The 23322-nt window shown below is 36.5% G+C and overlaps 1 protein-coding gene across 1 annotated transcript; it reads right to left on the bottom strand.

Moving 5' to 3' along the window:
- Nucleotides 1-225: 225 nt before the first annotated feature.
- On the bottom strand, nucleotides 226-23122 carry LOC146005415 (proteasome subunit beta type-1-like). The gene is made up of 4 exons (XM_083144656.1): nucleotides 23004-23122; nucleotides 12646-12838; nucleotides 4436-4672; nucleotides 226-589 (listed from the first exon to the last, which is right to left on the bottom strand). Exons 1-4 carry the CDS (start codon nucleotides 23042-23044, stop codon nucleotides 404-406), a joined length of 657 nt encoding a protein of 218 aa, XP_083000782.1. The 5' UTR covers nucleotides 23045-23122; the 3' UTR covers nucleotides 226-403.
- Nucleotides 23123-23322: the final 200 nt, after the last annotated feature.

Below are 23322 nucleotides of genomic sequence, written 5' to 3'. Positions count from 1 at the left end.
TGTGAACAGCACCATGCTCAGGTACCCCCTGATTATTCTGTTCCATTCCTAATATTATTAGAAATAATTCCAAGTGGCCTTTTTCTTTACATAAAGAATGCAATTTTTTACACATAAAAAGCAGTAAAATTTTCATTGTTATGTCTAGACAGATCCAAATTCAGCTTCATTATTTTTCCAAGAAATATTTATAAGTTGTGATAACAAAAACCTATTAACATTTGTTCACTATTTATTTCCGAAATTTACATTGTATGGATAATATTACAGAAATACTACATGATCTTTATTTAGCATTCTCTTAGTGTAGAAATAAACGAATAAATTCCAGATTTGGTGATGTTGATGGAGTACACAATGTTTATTTAGTATTCCCCCCAAGTAGAAATAAACTAATATTTCTTTAACAAGATTTCTTCAACAAGATTTCTTCATCTTCAATTCCTGATTTGGTGATGATTTTAATGATACAACGGTCTCCTGTATGAATATGTTTTTCACTAGAAATGGCGAAGGCATCTTTCAGTACTGTGAGAGCTTCCTCTTTAGTAAGTTCACAGTCAACTCTCTTTACAATGTTCTCACCAATCTGAGGATAAAGAAAACGGAAACAGTTAGAAACCACATGAGTGAGTCAGCAAATTCATAACGAACTAAGAAGGTTAGAAAGACATTGCTTAAAATTCATACCAATTTCCTATTGATACAAGTGTTGCATTACTAAACAAAAACAAATTGCAACAAGTATTCCTCAATTGGTTCAAGGACTAAAACAGACTCATTTTACCTGCCTCCAAAAGTGACATACACGTATGTTCTCCAACAGATCAGAACTTCACGTCTTGACACCCATGTAAGGCCACTGACAAGAACAATGCATACAAATGGGTGAAGGAATTTCAAGAAAGGAACACCAGCATTGAATTAAGTTTGAATTTTGTTTTAAGTCCACTTTATGCAAAGGAGGCTAATCGGGACTGGACCTACAGTTTAAAGAAGAATCTAAATCACTATGTGCCTCCACTGGGTGTGGTAATGGGGAACAAGCTTTATGCTATTTTGCCCATCACAGGTGCGTGGTGTTCATCATCCCATCCCTCTCATATTGGACACAGCTGTATAACGCTAGTCACTTGCTGCAAGGGCTGGATCCTTCGATGTGTCACGTTTGTATTGTCGTTTTAAGTATGTGGCCTATTCTTATTGAATGTGCAGATTGGGCTTTCCTCAGGCAGACTTTTAATCTTCCCAACTGTCTGTCATCCCTGTTGGGAGATGACGACAGTTTTTTTTTACCAAATGTTTTTGGCTTTTTGAGAAGAGCTGGTCTCTTCCACTACCTGTGAGGAAGTTTTAGAAAATTCTTTAATTTTTAATGCATTTTTTCAGCCTTGAACTTTTAGCTCTTCCAAAGGGGCTTTTTACACCCCTTGTTTTAACCCTTGGAGTGAGGTCATTTTTATGGATATATAGAAATGCACACAGAGTGAGCACCGTAGTTTAGGAACCTCTGCATGATAAACTGCAGGGGCAGGTTAGCGCTATGGTAAATAGTGCGCTCATAGAGTAAAGTCTTGATAAGTGCAATTCTCTGTGCTATGGGGCAAAAGGCAACCGGGAACACTTGATAATGGTTTTCTTATGGAAAGATGTATATATGGCGAAGGGTAGAAGTGTAAATAAATGTTGTACATAAAGAGATAACTTCGTGAGACGATATCCTTTACAACACAGCTGATACTGATAGAGAACTATTTAATCTGTCCAATTTCTGATTAATGATTAGGAACTGATAATTGGGATAAAGTAAAATTGATACAAGTTAGTTGCAAAACATCAGAATTTCAAATTCAGATAGTGTTATCGAGGAAAAGTCCCTTGCTTGCACTGTCCTGAACGAAAACAAAATCCCTGGACAACTTTGTGCATACATTGGGGAAATGATTGGGTACTATATTGAAAACAGCTGATGATCACATATTTGTATAGTACTATGTTGGTAAATTCCTTGAGCATGTCTATAACTGCATGAGACTACCCATGTTATTGTCATTATGAATACAGTCATGTGATCTGACTAGGGTTACCAGATCACAAGAATGGAAATGTAGGACCTTTATTCAAATCATGCATAGTATATAATACACATCTCTAAAACATGTTAGTAAATATGTCAAATTGGCACATTTTCAGTCTTAAAGAATAATGATATTTTAAAGTTGTTTTTTTTAAAACAAAATTCCCAAATTTGTAATCAATAATAAACAATACGCTTCTTACTGCACGTGTTTTCAGTGGTATTTCTCAAAGGAGCCATTTTTTCTCAAAATTTCATGTTTAGTCAAAATATACTTATGAAAGTCTGAGCCGTCAAACTCTGAAATTATATTGAACCAGTACCAAATCCATTACAGACGCTATGAAAAACTATTTCTCTCAACAGTCTATTAATTAAAATACACCCCTAACATTTACATTATGACTTGGGGGTCTCTTCCTATTTGGTGTTTTGGATTTCTGAAGTGAATTTTTTTCCTGCGATTTTAATGTCTGACAACGAATCAAAATAAATTTCAGTATTGAGTTTGGGAGTGAAGTCCAGAGACTCATTTCTCTTTGTTCAATTGAAACATGCATTTTCTTAATTCAAATTATGTGATGCTAAAAATGTATGACATTAATGATTTTTTTTCTAGGGCTGGGCCGATACCAGTGATATTGGTATTGGAAAGTATTGGTACCAGCTGATACTTTTCCGGCATATTGGTCTTTCATGGGGTCTGCAAAAATGCTGCACGACACGTTCATGGAGTCTAGTTATCCTGGAAAATATGCAAAATTCAAACTTTCTTTTTATTTGGCACCAATTCTGCACAAAAAACTATATTTTGTGATTACATTACATCTGTTTTAATATTTTGATGTAATTCTTAAATATTCTAAAACAAAATTCTTGGCAAATTGATACATATAATCGAAAAAGCATATTTATACACCAATTTGAGGGTAATTTGAAAAAATTAGAGCTGAGCCGATACCAATACCCTTACATAGGATGTTATAGGACCAGCTGAGGCCTTCACAAAGATGCCTGCTTCACTGCATGTGAAGATTGAGTAGTGAGCAGGGATAGAAATTTGTGGTAATTATCGTAAGACCGAAAATTTCAGTTTCCATGTATTAAACGTCATTTAATAAAATTATAAGTAATTAAATAATCCCTAGTAGACAAATATATTAGGGTAGGCCTGTCCTCCAGGCCTCTTAGGATGCTTCGTCACTGGTAGAATGCCAGGATTGCTTTCCACATGTATCTCTAACCCAGCTGAAAATTATAAGTATTACATGTTCTTTGATGAAATAAGCAACAAATTATTAACAAATTTTGTTGTTTCAAACCATTCTTGCAGAGAACAAACTCTAAATTGTTGGTTGATTGTTGTACTGCTATATAACCCCAAGTAGTGTAAACAGGTTCAACCCGTGCTTGTCTTGCAATACTACCAACATAAACTTTTAAAATTTCACAATTTTGAAGACAAGTACATGGGGTCCTTAACTTGGGCAAGGTAAAAGTAAAGTTCCCCATGCATATAGCACCATGCCATGAAGATATATTTATGGGATATAGGAGTAGGGCATCACACATTCTTGATCTCAGCCAGCCATTTTGGAGGTGATATGATCAGGATCATGCTCTGGCTGCCTTTAACCCCCAGGGTTGCCCAAAGGTATCCATCTGGGTCTCTTATGGGGCAGTCAGGCACCCTACTGACTAGACCACTGCAGCTCCCTTCCCTAACTTGGGACATTGTTTAAAAAGCTATATGTATACTTTCATTTTTTCACCTGCAACAGCTGAGATTATTGTTAACAAGAAAAACGTGGTGAAAAAACTGATGGCTCAGAAATAAATAAAAGGAGTATACACTTTTTATTCCAGTCCTTTTCAGTCTCTCAGAATTCATTAATAAGAAAAATATTTTTAAAATACATACAAGTGGTTCTGATATTGCCTCCCTGATGACATAGTGCTAACATCATAGCCTTGTAATCAAGGGTCCCAGGTTCGATACCCGGTGGAGGAACATGGCACAGTGAAAACTGTAGGTCCAGTCCTGATTAGCCTTCTGTGCACTTAAAACAACAACTACAATTCAATGAATCAAGGTTCCGTTTCCCTTTTACAGCTTTTGGGTCCTGTTTCCGAGGCTTCCTGCAAGCTTTCAAAGAAGTTTAAAATAGCTGCTGAAAAGCATTTTGTTATAAAAATAGAGCAAAATAATTATATTGACCTATTTTTGTCAAGAAAATGAAGTCAGAGGAGGGATTACACTCTCCACCCCTTTTTCTTGCACCCCATGGCTACATTAACTCTTCATTTGTCATTCTTTGTATATCTTTTACAAAACAGCTACCATTTTATGTACTTTACCTGGTTATCTAGAAATGGTTGCACCATAGCTTCTGCCATACCAGAAGCAGTATATGTTAGTTGTTGCATGTGTCCAAGAGCATCATATTTGTACACTAGACCACACCCACTCTTATCTATCCCAGCAAGGACATTGGACACCATGAAAGGAGAAACACGCTTCAAGTACAAGAGAGATGACACCAGTTGAGACAGCGAAGGAGTTGATATGACTGAACCATAATTAAATTTGTACAACTGAAACAGAGGAAAGAGAACAGGTTAAATGTCAGTTTTTGTAACAAATAAATTAACATGTGTGCGATGCACAATGATAATATTTAAAGTAAAGCAATACTGTAAACAGATGCTGGTGAGAGTTTACATACACACACCATGTCCAAAAAAGAACTCTGGGGTTTCAAACACAAGTAAGTATATGACTTCCGTTGCAGTCCAGAATGGTGTTTGGAGCATAATTGTGAAGCAACAACAAGCAATGATGAAGGGGTTTTCTCAGAATATCAACCAGGTGATTTCCAGATTAGCTTTCGAGAGCTAACGTTACTCTCATATTCAAGGATTGAAGTGCAGAGATGTATCAGAAGGAAGTTTTTATGAATTTAGTGGGGGAGGAGTCCAGTGCAGATGGCAGGCCAATCAAGTGCCGTCTCTTCAACATCCGCATTCCCAGTCGACTATTGCTAAACAGGATGTCCCTGTTGAGGTTTTCTTTTCTCTGTCGATGGTTATTGCTTCTTTGATGATGCGATCCCAGTAATTGAATGATCATGATCTCAGTTGTTGTGAAGTCAATTCTATGTCCCTCCTGGATGGAATGTTCTGCTAACCCTGATTTTTCTGGATGAAAATTCTTGATGTAACTGGCAAGTTCTTTGCAACCTTCTTAGATTGTCGTCCTTGTCTGTCCAATGTAGGCTTTGCCGCAGGTACAGATGATATGGTAAACCCTGGGCATCTTTTGTCCTATGATTTCGAGTAGGCTTCTGACTTTCAGGGGTGTAAGGGGTGACCTTCCATGTAGTACACCCAACTGTCAACCTCACTTCCACGTAGTACACCCTGGACTACATTTTGCAGACAAACAAGGTTCTGGTGACTGACCTTATGGCTAGTATAATTCTGTGTGTTGTCCTGTTTCTTTGTCCTTATTGTGCACTGAGTGCCTCTTTACAGCCTCAGCTTTTAACAGAACTCAGAAAATTTTAAGATTTTAGATGTTAGAGTTGTTATTTGTACCGGTAAGGGGCTGGACCCCATATAATGTGACGGGTGCAAAACAGTCTAAGTGCTGACGCACCCAAAATTTTAAAATCGAATTCAAATTCTGATTTTCAGTGGCAGTTTGTTGATAGTCTTGATGTTGTGCTTCGAAAGAATGTGGTCGATAATTGCAGAGAGATTTCCAGTGTATGGACTGATGGCTACCTTCTTCACCTCTTGGTTGTCTGGTGTCTGGGTTTGTTTGTTGCTTATGTTGTGCATTACTTGTTCTAGTGTCTTGTTTATGATGCCTTCAGTGTATCCATTCTGTCTGAGAGCTGTGTGCATGTGACTTATTTCATCTTGAAGGTGCTCTTTGTTGCTGATGGTGAAAGCTCTTGGCATTGAGGTAAGATTTGTGAGAGTAGGTTTTCTGTGTGAAAGTCCCGTCCAGTCTGCATGTGATGAGGATATCCAGGAACGGAAGGCTGCCATTGTTCTCTGCCCCCATGGTGAATTTGATGTTCGGGTGCTGGTTGTTGAGGTGATCCAGGAAGTTTTGTAGCGTGGCTTCACTGGGCAGCCAGATGACAAACGTGTCATCCACATATCTGTAAAGTGCAGTAGGTTGCTGTGGAGATGAACAAAGTGCTTCATGTTCAAAGTTCTCCGTGAAGAAATTGACTATGGCAGGCGAGATTTGGGATCCCATTGCCACTCTGTCATTCTGTTCATGGTACCTGTCACTGTAGCTGAAGTAGGTTGAAGTCAGGGTATGTTGGAAGAGACTGATGATGGATGACTGGTGTGAAATGTTGCTCTAAGAGCTTCAAAGAATTTTGAAGTGGCACTCTGGTGAAAAGCGATACTACGTCAAAGTTGACCAGAAGGTCACGAGGAGAAGTTCTGATGAACTGCAGGGTCTTGATTAAGTCTGCTGCATTTTTGACATGGTGTTGGTCGTCAGAGGTTGGAGTTGTAACATTAGGAATTTGGCAAGTCTGAAGGTTGGGCAACCAATGATGCCGACGATAGATCTTAATGGTACAGCAGCTTTTTTGTATTTTTGGAAGGACGTAGTCATGGTGGTACTGTTCCATTGGGTGTTAATCTTTCCTGGGTTTCTTTTGGCAGTGTGGATTTCTTCAGTAGTGTTCTGTTCTTCCTTTCTATTGCAGCTGTGGGTAAAGGTTGGTATGTGCGAGAACTTTGGAAATTTTGCTGAGATACATGCGGTTCAAAGTATCTCAATAGCTTCTTCTCTCTTTGTCCGAATAGAGACGCTCACAGTCACCACTTGGTGCCCCTTTGTGTCTGAGAGATACAGAGCAACTGATTTTGTTCGGATTAGTCTGTTTGCAGAATGGACAGTTTTGGATCCGGAAAATATGAACTCATTCATTTCATGCTCTGCAGCAGTCATGGTCAATGCAATGACGATAATGATATCAATGATGAAGGATATCAGCGATTATGATAAAGCAGAAGAAAGAGAAGATGATTCGGAGACTGGACTGTAATGTGATGATGAGTGGAGTGAACAGCACAGTGACATGTACAAGTAAATGTTTGTAAATATTATATGTTATGCTAAGTAATGTTTTTAAGATGTTTAAGAATCATTATATGTAGGCTTAAAATAAAAGAAAGTGAAATTTAAAAAGTAATCATGAATATGTAAGTAAAACCATACTTGTATCTCACAGATACAGCATGACCGATTGTGTCACTTTTCCGATGAAGGGTTAAGTTTACAGAAGCAGTAGTTGATTGCAGAAATAAAATTATATGTCCATACTTAGCAACAATTCACTGGAAGTGCCTAAAAAACAAAAAGGAATGTATTCTGCAGATACGGGAAGTTTCTTTAATCACCGTTGGTTATCTGACTGCAATAACAAGAACAACAGTGATACAACTGTACCTGCACCAATTCCTAACTATCTTATGATTAATATTAGGTTAAAGAAAAGAAGCTAAGTGATTACAGTAGAGTCTTGATAATCCAAAGGAAAGAAAAAAATCCGAGTATTTCTCTGTTAAGTGGATTTGTGAATAGAAATAATACAATGCTCTGTAGCAGAAGACCTTGACCATTTCTTTAAAGTGTAAGTTCACTATAGTTTAACTATTTTTACAAACAGCACTGTCACTACTGTATTCAGCAATATAGGTAAATGTCCATAATGATATTGTACATCCCATCACATACTGAAGTTTTACTTTGTGTTTTCTCTCTCCTGTTCCAATTTTTCCATAGTATTTCTGTTTAGTCATAGTTCTTTTAATTCAAGGTAATCTTGACCCCGCCATCTTGAATTATCGGGATTCTACTGTACGTACTATATTAGTATATTAGTAATATTATATGTAGTTCCGTTTCTAGGATCTTACAGATACGATGACACATATATTAACAATAACAACTATTTATTACTGCCAAAACGGTAAGATACAAAATTGTACAAATTTCTATGACGTCTTCACCTCGAGACCGCCATTCTACCCGGTACCCACAGACTCTTCAATCCCGCGTAAAGTGAGCATAGTTGCCAGTCTGCAACATTCCCCCCTTTGCGAACATTACGCGCTAACTATAGTATTTCTACTTTTACACATACACTAGCTAATACTAAATTATTTTACATGTATATGCCCTTACATATTTTCTCCATTTTTGATTTAGTCACATTTTTAGTTAGTATATCAGCTTCTAGATTTTCTGAATTTACATGTTGAAGATACACATTCCCATTTGCTACATCCAGTTTTACAAAATTATATTTTCTATTTATATGTTTAGTTCTTGCCTTTACATTGTTACTTGAGATCCAATCAATTGCTGATTTACTATCAGTTTTAACAATCACTGGTCTATTTACAAAATTTCCAACATCTAATTCTGATATTAAACTTATGACCCATTTTATATCACACAAACCTTCACATAATGCAATCAATTCTGCCTCACAAGTAGACAAAGCAACCAAATTCTGTAATTTGCTTTTCCAGCTGATGACTGAGTTTCCAACCTTGACAAGATAGCCAGTACGAGATTTTGCTTCTACTGCTGTACTCCAACTTGCATCCGTGCATAATTCAAGCTTACCACCTTCACTTGAAAAATTTAATGCATAATTGCACGTACCTTTCAAATATCTGTATACTCTTTTTACTGCTGCTAGATGTATTTCCCTTGGATCTTTACTATACCTTGACAATTGACTCACACAAAAAGCTATATCTGGTCTTGACCCTACAGATAAATACATAAGAGAACCTAACATTTGTAAGTACTTTGTTTTATCAACTGGTTTTGACTCTTCAAAATTATGCAAATCTTGGTTCAAATCACCTGGTGTTTTCACTGGATTACAATCATGAAGTTCATACTTCTTTAATATTTTTGAAATATAACCCTTTTGTGACAACTGATAACCTTCTTCAGTTACAATTATATCCATACCCAAAAAGGAACTTATGCTATTATTCTCTTGAATTACAAAATATTTCTGAATTATTTGCATTATCTTATCTATGCTTTCATTATTTGGACCTACTACCAAAAAATCATCAACATATACTCCTATGTACAAAAGTTCTTTTCCTGTCAGTTTATAGATACAAGGATCACTTTCCAGTCTTTTGAAACCTATTTTGGTGAGAACTTCGTTCAGTTTCTCATTCCAACAAAGACCTGATTGTGGTAACCCATACAAACTTCTTTGTAATTTACAAACTTTGTTTTTATGCCTATCTTCCATGAACCCTTCTGGTTGTTCCATGTATATTTCTTTCCTTAAATTACCATATAAATATGCAGTTTTTACATCATAGAGTTTTACTTTCATTTTGTAATGTGCTCCCACAGTTAACAATACACGTACTGATTCCATTCTTATTACTGGTGAAAACGAACTCTCATAATCAAGGCCTTCTCTCTGTCCGCAACCAACTGCCACCAATCTTGCTTTTCTTTTGTATATTGTCCCATCCATGTTCTCCTTTGTACTAAATACCCATTTGCTTCTTACAACCTTCATGTTCTCCTCTCTGGGAACTAATGTCCAAACATTATGTGATTCCAATGCTTGCATCTCTTCGTTCATTGCAATCTTCCAATTTTCACTGTACGCTGAACTCATAGCTTCATCGAAGGTTTGTGGTACGATATCTTGTGCAAAATTTGTTTGTTCTCTTGCTTTTATCCTCTCAGATCTTTTCACACCTAGACTTTTGAGTTGATCTTCATTTCTTTTCAAATTTTCTTTGTGTCTTGTTTTTAACACTTCGTTTGTTTCTCCTTTCTTCCGTCCACTTCTTTTGGCTCCACTGTCTTCTATGGTTAACTCATCTGTTTGTATTTCTTCTGGTAGATCTTCAGGTGTTAAGTCAAGAAATATGTCCGGTCCTCTTTCTTCTACCTTCGATTCATGCAAATGGACATTGCTGTTGTCATATTGCTTACTTTCCCTGTCTTCATCATGTTTATACTTCAAGTTGTTGAATTCTAGTTGCTCTTCCAAATTACAATTCATCAGTAAGCCTCCACAGTTTCTTTCATCAAACACAACACTTCTAGCTTCATGTATTTGTTTCGTTTTGGGGTTGTACAGCCTGTATGCTTTCCTTTTTCTGGAATACCCAACAAATATTTCCTTTTCTCCCTTTGGTTGAAATTTGCTTCTACACTTCTTCGGAATGTATCTGTATGCCACACATCCATATACTTTCATATGTTTTACTGTAGGCTTCCTTCCCGTCCATTTTTCCATTGCAGTTTTTGTGTCACCATCCTTGGTAGGTATACAATTTTTGATGTACGCTGCCGTTGCAACCGCTTCAGCCCAAAATTCTATGGGTAACCTTGCATCAATTAACATTGTTCTTCCCATATCTAGTAGTGACCTGTTTGCTCTCTCAGCAATACCATTACTTTGTGGACTGTATGGAACAGTTAACTGGTGATCAATACCTTCTTTGTTAAACAACTCTTGAAATTTACTGTTAACAAACTCAGTACCATTGTCTGACCTTACACTTTTTATACAATTGTTAGCTTCCTTTTCATATTGGCTTTTAAATTTTATAAAGTAATCAAAAGCTTCATCTTTAGTTTTGAGAAAATATACAAACACCCTTCTACTGTAAGTAACTACAATAACATACATGTATTTAGCACCCCCCAATGACTCTTTTTCTACAGGTCCACATAAATCCATGTGTATCAAATCTAGTGGTTTCTCACATACATCATTGCTTTGTTTAAAAGGAAGTTGTACAATTTTTCCTTTTGTACATGCATCACACAATTCTAATTTTTCTGAAGTTTGCTTAAAATCTAAATCTCTTACCATATCACTGTCCTTCATTTTATTTAAATATTTTTCATTCAAGTGACCTAATCTTCTGTGCCACATGTATTTTTCATTGTTTACATTAGTTTCCATACTTAAGCATGCATCCTTACAATGACTTACATCTGATCTTACATAAGTTTGTAACGTGTACATACGATTCTTTTCCTGTGCTTCTGCCAGTAACATGCCATTTTTGTCAATTATCCTTGCACTATTTTTGGAAAACAACACTTCATTATCATGATTCACCAAACCTCTAACTGACAATAAATTCAAACGCAAATCAGGTACATATAATACATCATAAATACACACATCGTGAAGTTGGCCATCATTTGTGACTGTTGATACCTTAATATCACCTTGCACTTTGGCCTCCATCGATTTTCCTTCCTCCGCAAGTTGCACTTCACTTTGCACTTCTCTTCTATTTATCAGCCAGTCTTCTTTATTTGTCATGTGAGATGTACAACCAGAATCTATACACCATACCTGCACTTCTCTTCTGTCTTCCTGCATGTCGTATACACTGTAAGCAGCTTCCATGTTGTCTTCGCATGTGAATCCCGTCTGTTTCATTTTTCCCTTCGGTGTTTTAGAAGATGTAGATGCAGAGGTAGACGTAGAAGGTCTCCTAGCTTGAGCTTTCCCACCTTCTTTATTGTGCCAACATTCTTTCGAAAAATGTCCTACTTTTCCACACGTCCAGCATCTTCGCACAGCTTCTTTGTTCTTCCAATACTTCTTATCCCGTGCCTTGTATGCCTGTTCGGATTTTTCATTGTAGTCCATTTTATGCAACCTAACCTCCTCTTCTTTTAAGGTATCTTGAACTTCTTCAATGGTCGCACCCCTTTGTGCTCGTAATACTGCCGCGACGTTTTCATACTTTTGATGAACACCCCGTACAATATGATACACTACTTCTCGTGTCGTAATTGGTTGACCCAATGCAGCACTTTTTGACATTATGTTTCGTGCTCTCAAAACATATTCGTCAACACTTTCCTTCTCACCCATTTTTATATTCTTCATTTCCACACCTATATCTATTATTTTGTCCTGTGTGTTTCCCGTGTGAATGCGTTTAAGTTCATCCCACACTGTTTTTGCACATGTCTCGTTAATGAACAGTCCAGCCTGGTCGGGCGATAAAGTAACGACTATGACACCAAAAGCTTCGTCATTTTTCTTTTCCCAAACAATTCTAGCTTTTTCTTCTGTTGGTTCATCATTCAATATTGCGTCCTTGTACAATCCCTTACTTCGCAGCACTGCACTTACCTTTAGTGCCCAGACATGATAGTTGCCATTGTTCAGTAATTCTATCTTACTCACGTCTGCCATTCTGCTAACCACGAGGCTGCTACCACTGTAGTTCCGTTTCTAGGATCTTACAGATACGACGACGCATATATTAACAATAACAACTATTTATTACTGCCAAAACGGTAAGATACAAAATTGTACAAATTTCTATGACGTCTTCACCTCGAGACCGCCATTCTACCCGGTACCCACAGACTCTTCAATCCCGCGTAAAGTGAGCATAGTTGCCAGTCTACAACATGAAACAATTGAATAACAATTACAAATTATTATATTTTAATTCTACATCCTGAGAAAGTTAGGAGTTCAATAACTTACATTCACTTGAGCTTTTACTATTTTAGTGAATTCTGTGCTGTCACACCAACATCCAGCACACCCAAGTACGCTTTTATCAGTTATTGGAGATAATCTGGATTGTGACGTGCTTAAAACTTGTGATTTTCCATTTAACAGCTCAGTGTCTGCACCAATAACTGCATAATCTCTTCCTGCAATGCCAACAACAGTCCTACAATGGAAATAAAGTACATTCAAAAAACAGATTTGGACTATCGGTAATTAACATTGCATTATAAGACAGTAATTAGCAGTTAAAACAGCAGAAATGTACGTATTCATTAACACATTGGGGTCTCCATGACGGGCATAGCCCACAGTGCACTTAAAGTCAATGTGGACGAACGACGGGCATAGCCCATCCTGCGGTATGCAATCACTTTGCCGATTGAACGACGGGCTATGTTCGTACTTCGTCTCATGCGCGTGTTCATTCAAGCCCCTCTGTTGAAATTCCGACCGCTAGGTGACTCATGATCTATTTTTATCTCGCACCTGCGACTGTTTGTTGTCGGGTTGATGTATTGTGCATTGTTTAGAATGACGTCGTTAGATCCAGACTGCATAGAGGATTCCGCCTCAGAGTTTGAAGTTAGCGACGATTTTGATGATGCAGATGAATTTGAAGATTTGGAAGGTAGGTTATATTCGTAATAATTATTGTCGACAATATAAACAGTGTTGCAAACTCTAGTATTTTATGAATGAAGTGAGAAGAGGTAATTTTCTTGGGTCTATTCATCTTGCCTCTTGCTTGATTCTCCTACATGCACTGATGTATTTTTAGTTTTTCCATTTATTATTTTGTATAGTGTATGTCAAATGAAAATTTATTTTATTTATTTAGTATATTTATTTATTTGTTTAATTTTTACAGATGACGCAGAACCAACTGATACATCATCTGGTCCTGTCCTGCAGCCACTTTTTCATACAAAAGATAATTACTTGTAATTTGTAATTATTTTTCGTTATGTGTATATAAGAAGTATTCTTATGCAAGATTCAAAAGATGTATTGATAGTCTATGTAGTTAATTATTGAAATTTCCAGATTACGAACTTAAAATATCTCTATATTAACATCTGTTACAATGTTGTTCTAAAATGTTGTATTAAAAAATGTCTGAAAATGAAAAGAAAATTTAACAAATTTTTGTTCATTGAAAAGAGGAATTTTGTAGATTTAAGAAATATGTGGTAAATAAAAACAAATTAAAAATATTTTTTCTATGATTTTTGGAAAAACAACCAAAAACCGCAGACCAGAGGTAAAAATGCTGTATTATGAGGCCAGACCCGAATGTGTTAATAGTTACCTTAAAGTTCAAAATTTTTTCTCCAGAAGAAAGCATGGAAAGTTTCTCTAAAAATTAAAGTTATTGTACAAGTTCTTAAAAGAGGAGTGTCTTCTCTCATTATTTCGATCTATAACTGCCGGCCCCCATGGTGGAGTGGTTAGCACATCATGCTACGACGCCAGGGGTCCCAGCCTGGGCATGGATGTTTGCGAGTGTCCATTCATCAATTTCATCATGTCATCACTTATCCCCATCTTCGCAAATTAGCCAAAAGTGGTACAAAAAAGCGATGTAAAATAAAGCAAATCAATCCTGATATAATTCACTTCCTTCAATATATTTCCTCCAGACATATTGTTCTTCATGAACTTTTGGAACTTACAGCTTGATGAGGCCCAGTGACTAGTGTACTACATACATGAATGACGTCTTTTGATCCCAATGTGTAGTAAGCCGCTAGTCCCAGAAAGTTTTTGTTACAGAGTAGGAAAGTGTGAGTATGTCATTGTAAAGAAGAGAATAGTAATTTATGTTAGGTCTGTTTTCAGGCTATTAGATCATTTACTTTCATATAAACAAGCAGGCAAAAAGTGTTGTCCATTTTGAGCAGTATAATTATTGAGCCACTTAAGACAGTTAAGGTCAGAGTTCTTACGTGGTAGTGCACGAAGATTTTAATTGCTCTAATCTGGTCATCAATCTTAATTTTGTTTATTGTGCCCCTAATTATATTCATGAATTTTAGATGCGAGTGAGAGAGATTGTAGTATAGGACATGCAGGATGCTCATGGGAAGTTTATTTTTTAAATTTTGGCTGGTGTGCCAATAACTGTCAAGAGCTTATATTTCACATTGTTGATATGGTCATGCCATCTAAAATGGCGATCAATGATCAAACCATGGAACTTTACTGAGCTCACATTTTTTACTGTTTTACCCTCAAAATCTAGTATTTTATCATTTTAAAGTTTTGCTGCAGTTTTGTTTGCATTTACAGATAGTTTGTTATTTTGAAGCCAGTTGTGTATTAAAACTAACTAACTAACTCTCTAGCCTTCTTAAACCCGAAGGTTCATGGCTGCATCAACACAGGACTTCCATCTGTCCCTATCTTGAGCAAGATCTATATACTCTTTTCCATCCCTACCGATTTGCTTTAGGTCTATCTCAACGTTGTCCCTCCATCTTCGTCTTGGCCTTCCTACAGGACTCTTACCATCAGGTTTACCAACAAGAATCCTGTAAACTCCTCTTTCCTCTCCCATTCGTGCCACATGGCCTGCCCACCTAAGTCTTCTTGATTTAGTTATTCTAATAATATCTGGACATGAATATAAATTATGTAGTTCTAAATTATGTAACCTTCTCCACTCACCTGTCTCCTCATCCCTTTTAGGTCCAAAGATTTTCCTAAGGATCTTATTTTCAAATACTCTCAATTTGTGTTCCTCTTTCAATGTAAGGGACAAAGTTTCACATCCATATAATACTACAGGCAAAATTACTGTTTTGTATATTTTAACTTTTAGTTTCTTAGATATTAAACGAGAAGACAAAAGTTTATGAAGAGAGAAGTAACATGCATTTCTTGAATTAAGCCTAGTTTTTATTTCCTCTTTAATATAATTTTCACTTGTTAATATTACTTCTATGTATTTGAATTTGGAAACTGCTTCAAACGAGTTGTTATCAATAATTAGATTTTGATTATTACCTAACACTTGGTTTCGACCTGTAAGCATATATTTAGTTTTCTCTTTGTTAACTTCCAAACCTATCTCTTTAGCAGTTTTGAAAAATATTTTAGCATTATTCTTAATTGTATTTATATCATCCCCTAATAAGTCTACATCATCTGCATATGCTAACAACTGAGTCACACCATTTAATTTAAGTCCTTCGTTAGTTTCTTTTACCTTCCTAACAGCATATTCTAAGGCAAAATTAAAGAGCAATGGAGATAATGCATCTCCTTGTTTTAACCCATCATGAATTGTAAATTTATCAGACACATTAATACCCACAGGAATTTTACTTTCTGTTTCACTGGTGCATACTTTTATCATACTAACAAGCTTCTTAGGTATTCCAAACTCTACTAATATATTATATAATTTCTCTCTTTTGACCAAATCATATGCTTTTTTGAAATCAATGAATAGCTGATGGCCATTTTGATTATATTCCCACCTTTTTTCAAGTGTCTGTCTAATGTGAAAAATTTGATCTGTTACGTTTAAATCCACATTGATAATCACCTATAATTTCATTAGCATATGGGGTTAGTCTTGTTAAAAGAATGTTGGATAATATTTTATATGTTGTTGAGAGTAGAGAAATTCCACGGTAATTATTGCAGTTCATTTTATCACCTTTTTTAAACACAGAAACAATTATGGATTCTTTCCACTGTTGAGGGATTTCTTCTTTATTCCATATTAAACAAATTGATTTATGAATTTGACATATTAACGAATTTCCACCATATTTAATTAACTCAGCTGGTATTTAATCAATGCCAGGTGCTTTGTTATTCTTTAGCCTTTTAATAGCATCTTTAACTTCAGTCAAGTTAGGTTCTGGAACTAAAGGTTCTGCTGTGTGCACTTAATTTACTTCTGATTTATCTCCTACATGAACATTTAAAAGGTCATTAAAGTAGTTCTTCCATCTATTTAGAATATCGCTTGGATAAGCTAGAAAATCACAGTCTTTATCTTTTATAAAGTTTGCTTTAGGTTGCCACCCCTTTCTAAATTCATTTACACCTTTATATAAATATCTGATATTTTTGTTTTTGCTGTTTGTTTCAATTTCGTTAATTTTGCTTTTCAAGTAATCTCTTTTTTTACTTTTAAACGTGCGGTTAACTTCTCACTTTATTCTATTATAATTGCTTAGATTTGTATCACCTACGTCTAGCCTGATTTCTTATTTCTACTAGATTATGACATTCATTATCAAACCATGGCTTACTTTTTCTCGGTTTATGGTATCCTATACTTTCTTTAGCTGCTGATTCTATTGCATTATGTATGTGTTCCCAATTCTTATTTACGTCTGTTTCATTTATATTTTCATCATCATTTAAATCCTGCAAAACATCAAATCTATTTGACAGTTTAATTTGGTAATCTTTCTTAATTCTTTCATCAGCAAATTTTCCTGTACTAAATTTTAGATCTTTTAGATTTTGTTGCTTATGATTTATCACTGCGAGTCTTTCTCTTAATTTAGCAATTACTAAATAATGGTCACTGGCACAGTCAGCACCTCTATGTGTACGAACGTCAATTATACTACGGGGTGGGAAATAACCTTTTGCTAGGGGTCCACAGTAAAAAGTAACAACAATTAAGAAATTATGGTAATACCAAATGTTTACTACGACAATTGTGGTTACAAAAACAAAATTAAAAGTTAGTATTTCTGCCGTTAGCTTCTCTCACAGCACGAAGACGATCAGGGTAGGAGCTCAGAAGATTCGAATACAGTCCGTATTCCATTCCATGTCACGGAGGACTTGTTCCAGATGTGCAAGGAGTGTTGGCCGGGAATAGTGGTCCGGTCCGTGTTCCACTATCATCAAGGACTCAACTGCATCCTTCAGAATCAGGGACGGTGCCAGGGGTGAGCACGGGTGGGCAAGCGCCCACCCAAAAATTCCTGTGCCCACCCGATTGCCCACCCAATCAAATTCACTAAGTACATATACTTGGAGATATATGAATAATTCGATAAATAAGTGTATTCTGGTGTTCATAACATGTACCTGTATATTTTACTTGTGAATATTATCTATGCTAGAAATATTCACATATTATCAACCCATAAAAAGCCAATTTTATCATTAGCAAGTGAAAGTAAATACTAAAGCTATTGAAACAAAAACTGTGATAAAATGAATACTTCAATGATTAAAAGCAGTTAGTAGGCTTAGGAGGCTCAAAATTATGCAGGGTATGATCAAGATTAGATCAGGATTTAGGGTGAACTTAAGGACTGCAACTTCGGACCTCCACATACGCATATAAATCCCGGCCTGGGTATGGTTAAAATAATCTCCAAATAAACAAAATAAAATCATCACTTCCTCCGGCAACAACACAATACATTATTTTGATTTTTTAATTATTATTATTAGAATAATTTAATCAAGAAGACTTAGATGGGCAGGCCATGTGACACGAATGGCAGAGGAAAAAAATAGTTTACAGGATTCTTGTTGTTCACGGAATTAGCTGCCTTGATCCAATAATGAAACGCTGCGCAATTGAAACTACCATCTCAACTTTCTAAGAGCTATGAACTAATGCAACTCCATTTTTGGAAGAGTAAGTTGTGGTTGATTTGTTATATTTAACCTTTAAACAGCCGAGCCGGTTTTCGAAAGTAACCCCTCTCTCGCCGCGTTATATCTCGGAGACTATTTGAGCAATCTACTTCGGATAACTTTTGGTTGAAAACAAAAACATCGGAGCACGCGACCGTGTACAATTCAGAAAGCCCAAGTGAGAAAAACGGGGTTAAGAGGTGCCAAGTCCCCAAATTTCCATGAAAAACAAATCTGGCGTTCAGCCCCTCTTGTCCCGTTATTTTGGAAAAAGAGCACAAACTATTGCATTGTTTTCAAAGAGTAGATCTTTTGCAACAAAGTGAAACTTGTTTCAAGTTCTAGTTCTCATACAAGCTGAAATATGATGCAATATGTACAATTTGCATTTTGGCTAAAAATAGCTAATTATATATTAGAGAAAGGGAGAGGGGGTGGGTTTTCTTCCACATGACATTTCAAATTCTTATCTCAACATCTGTCAGCGTTTACAACCTCACATTCAAGTATGAAGGTCCTAAAAGCACGTGAATGTTGTAATCGGCACCATGGGTCATATATGACCCATTGGCTGTTTAAAGGTTAAAGTCATTTTTCTGCTAATTTTGATAATGATGACGATAAGGTTCAATGGTGATTAGATTAAAGTTAGGAAGGGGCGAAAACAAACACAAGGTGACACTTAAAATACAAACCCTCATAAATTATTACTTTGACAGTGGTTCCAAGCACCAGGGACTCGTTGCCTGAAAGAATCAAGTTTCCAGGGTGTGCTGCACAGGATAGAGGTTGACATTCTAGTGTGTTCGAAATGGTCACGGCCATGCAACCCAAGTCATTATGAAAAATATATGAATTATTACTGGCACGGTGATCAACTTCGATGAATTCCTTGTGCCCTAAATCATTTTGTTACCTCAAAAAATATGTTCATGTAACCAACCATAGGTGTATTGCTTCTCCCGCATTAGTAACATGACAGTTCAGAAAACGAATAGCAACTTAGCTAATAATCTCTTCAATTCTGAACAGATTTTTTGATCTTGCTTGTTTGGGAGTGATATTCTGTCAAAATAGCCTTTCATTAGCCTAGGTATACTTCATGGACAATGAACAAAGAATCTGATTTCCGTGTGTGTTTCAAATAATTCCTAATAAGACGTTCATTTTAATCCAAGCATTCAGTGGCGGCGATTAGGAGAAGCGGGAAGTGGGGGATGCAGTTCCCCCGCCATATTTTGCCAGTTTTTGCACCCGCACTATGGCCTCTTTATGCTAAACCTTTTCTACCAAGAAAAAGTATATTGTTCTTGCCCCTCAAATGTTGGAACTCAATCGCCGCTACTACAAACATCCAGATAGATTTCTCAGTTGTACAAACCTTGTAAGCTAAGAAAAGTAACCCCAAGGAGTAAGAAAACTATTTCAGTCAAAAACTCATACGATGAAAATACTATGCTCAGGAACATGCATTTAAATTACGAGAAACTTCACGATTATCTACCATCGCACTTTCTATCATTGTCGCCGAATACATATTATCAACATGAGCAACACAAGCTTAAACCTAATTCACATTTATTTCACTGTATTAACATGCATAAAAGAATGTGATTAGAATGTATGGCTGGTGTATGGCTGCGCATGTGTAAACACTGCCTTGAAATAATTGTGTCCATCAGAGACAATGCGATAGGAAATGGAACAAATTCGACAATATATTAGAAAAGAATAAGAAAGAAAACAAGAAAAGGGAAGGGAAAAGAAGTAAGAGGAAAATCGGGAGTGTAAGAGAGAGAGGGATACATACGTGTTACGTACACATACATGGTCTTACATTTATACTTCCCACCCTAATATATCAATAAGGAGCTTCTGCCCACCCGGTCGAAAATTTCTGGCGCCACCCCTGTTCAGAATAGCACCAAAGTGCTCCGCTGCATTCAGGTCCGGTGATGTACCCGGCCATTCAGAACTGCTGAAGAAGTCAATGCCACTTCGCCGAAGAAGGTATTGGTTTTAGCATTTGCCTTGAAGCAAGGTGCTTTGTCGTGAACTAACTTTTAATTTTGTTTTCGTAACCACAATTGTCGTAGTAAACATTTGGTATTACCATAATTTCTTAATTGTTGTTACTTTTTCCTGCAGACCCCTAGCAAAAGGTTATTTCCCACCCTGTAGTATACCTTCTCTTATCAATGAGAATATGATCTATCTGATTATGAGTTTTACCATCTGGAGAAGACCAGGTATATTTAAGGATATCTTTATGTTTACAAGTGGTACTTTTCACAATTAAATTCTTTGAGGTTGCAAAAGTAATCAATCTTATACCATTATCATTACTTAATTCATGAAGACTTTCTTTACCAATCGTGGGTTTAAATGTCTCTTCTTTGCCAATCTGTGCATTACAGTCACCTAACAGAATGTTCATATCATACTGAGAAAATTTATCAAAGACCTGTTCTAACTCTGCATAAAAATCATCTTTAGTATCATATCTTTATCATCCGTTGGTGCATGTATGTTTATTAAAATAATTTTACACCATATAATATATATATATAATAATATCCTATCATTAATAAGTTCTACTGTTTTCAGAGCCGAGATAATTCTATTATTTATGAAAAAGCCTGTTCCAAAATTATGATTTTCAGTACCACCATAGAAAAAAGTATAATTTTTAGTTTTACAATTTCCTTCTCCTGGCCACCTAACTTCCTGGACAGCTACTACATCTAGTTTATACTTAACTATCTCATTAACTGTACACTGAAATGCCCCAGGCCGGTAAAGGCTCAGAACATTCCAGGTGCCTAATTTAATATCCTTATTCCTAATGTAGATCTTATCCTTAGTCCAGGGACCTTCCAAAGTAGTCCCCGCCTGGAGATCCGAATGGGGGACTATTTTACCTCCAGAATATTTTACTTTGGGAACATCCATGGCCTCATATTGCTGTTTCTTGACATGTCTTTTTACAGTGCAGAGTTGTCAGCTCACGCCTAACCCCCAATATGAATGGAGGACCGCACCTGTCGTTGGTCAGCGGATCCCTCGGATCTAGCTGGGAGGATTAAATTGTAGTCCACCAACCATACCCCACTTCTGCCGATTGTGGGACGCTCATAGAGCCATGACAGGACAGCTCTGTAAATCCCAACAGAGCAATTGTTGACCATTTCACTCTGTTGGTTGACTAACTGCAGTGAACAAGTCACTGGGCGATGAGGTTGTCACATCCCTAAAATTTGAATTTTAAATCTGAAAGTTACTGTTTGGATGATTATATTACAATTCGGGCGTATTAAAACTAGGTATTTCTTCATGTACTGATCGGCAGCATGTCTGGGAAGTCCCCATACTCCTACGTGCATGTATTCTCCTGCGACTGTGTTCAAAATTGGATGCTATTCGGTTGCTTGGGAATGATTTTGTTTTCGTAGTTGGCATCCCTGCTCTAAAGGCCACATAGAACGCTTGTTCAAATTTGTATGTCGGTTGTTGGCTGATGTGAGTGGACATGGGTACCATGCTAAGGAGTGGCATGCACTATGTGAGTATGGGTGCATGAACAACTCATGGAGCATACGATGTACTGTAACATATTGTAAAGTCACAAGTATGCTATAATGTAAATAAGTAGATACATATTTTGTAATAAATAAATGTGCTATTCATATATATCTAGGATGAGCCAAAGTAGCTCAGTTGGTAAAGCACCTGGCCACAACATGGAAGACCCAGGTTCGAAACCTGGGGCAGGTGAACTGGACCAGGAATTTTTCATTATTTCCCTGTTGCTGCATGGCTCAGAGGCCCACCCAGACTCATATAAATTAGTACCTGAAGGTAAAAGTGACCAGGTGTGATGCTAATAACATAACTCAATTATGGCCAAGATCAAGAAAATGTGGAGCCAGTTGCGTACTCCACATCACCCCATATACCTTCATGACGTGTGCATACGCAAAGGAGTGCCTTTATCTTTGCCACATAGGGGTAATACCTACTATGTAATATAATGTAGGCCTACCCCTATTGTAATTGGAACCAGAGCTCGGTCATAGGTGATAAATAAATAATCTATGGGTACAGGGACTTCTCTCTCAAACACTCTGTACGATATTCTATTTTCCCCCCTATAAATACATGTGGTGTCATCAGCAAAGAGAATTAGCATTCCTTGAAAATGTTGCCACGTCATTACAGTACATACAAATTGTGCCCCTAAAACTCACCCTTGTGGAAAGCCTTATGATATTGTTAAGTTTTTACTATTATATGTATCATACTAACAACTGCTTCATGTTTCTGAGATACAGCTCCCAGTATATCACTTGCTTGCAGTTTATTTAGTAAAATACTGTGTGACAGTGTTAAAAACTTTGGGAATCTAACAATCTATCCGGCATAATAACATCATTTGCTACAGAGCTAAGGTGGAAGTTTTCTGCCTGAAGCCTTATGTACAATAACCAGTACTCGGTTATAAGCTGTGAGTCAGAAGTTAGTATAGTTTACATCTGAGCACAAGAATGGTCTTTACTTTTATTGTTCTCCACAAAGAAATGTGGGATGTGCCCTTCTTGTTTTAACCGCATCACATTTCATCCAACCTGGTGGGTGCTTCTAATTCCCTGCATACATATATACCAAATATCACACCAAAAAAAGTAAAAGCATGTATTTCTTACCCTCCATTCAATTCATAAATTGTAAATTTTTGATCTGACATTTTCTTTTAGTGTTCAGTCAGTTTTCTTGTAGGTCAATTTTGTTTTATTACTGTCTCATAGCAACAGCAACAGAGGAATAAAGTACATAACTTCCTGAAGAAACTGAACAATATCAATGTATTGGAACATTATAATAATATTACATCTTGGCACCGTTGGCTAGAAATCACTAAGAAATAGGCAGTGTGAGCCAACAAAATGACGATGTACAGTGGGATCCACGAGTATTACCATGCAAATTGTCCATGGCTATTTTCATTAATCTTTCTCTTACATC

Source organism: Lepisma saccharinum, chromosome 23, assembly GCF_977018435.1.
Source record: "Lepisma saccharinum chromosome 23, izLepSacc3.1, whole genome shotgun sequence".
Classification (NCBI taxonomy): Eukaryota; Metazoa; Arthropoda; class Insecta; order Zygentoma; family Lepismatidae; genus Lepisma; species Lepisma saccharinum.
Note: the sequence above shows the minus strand (reverse complement) of the source record. Positions and strands in the feature narration are given on the sequence as shown.

Coding starts and splice junctions, on each gene's coding strand:
- LOC146005415 (XM_083144656.1), bottom strand. CDS start 23,044: ATGTCAGATCAAAAATTTACAATTTATGAATTGAATGGAGG. Junction 12,839..23,003: donor ATTTATGAATTGAATGGAGG/GTAAGAAATACA, acceptor TTTCCATTGTAG/GACTGTTGTTGGCATTGCAG. Junction 590..4,435: donor AACCATTTCTAGATAACCAG/GTAAAGTACATA, acceptor CTTTATCCTCAG/ATTGGTGAGAACATTGTAAA.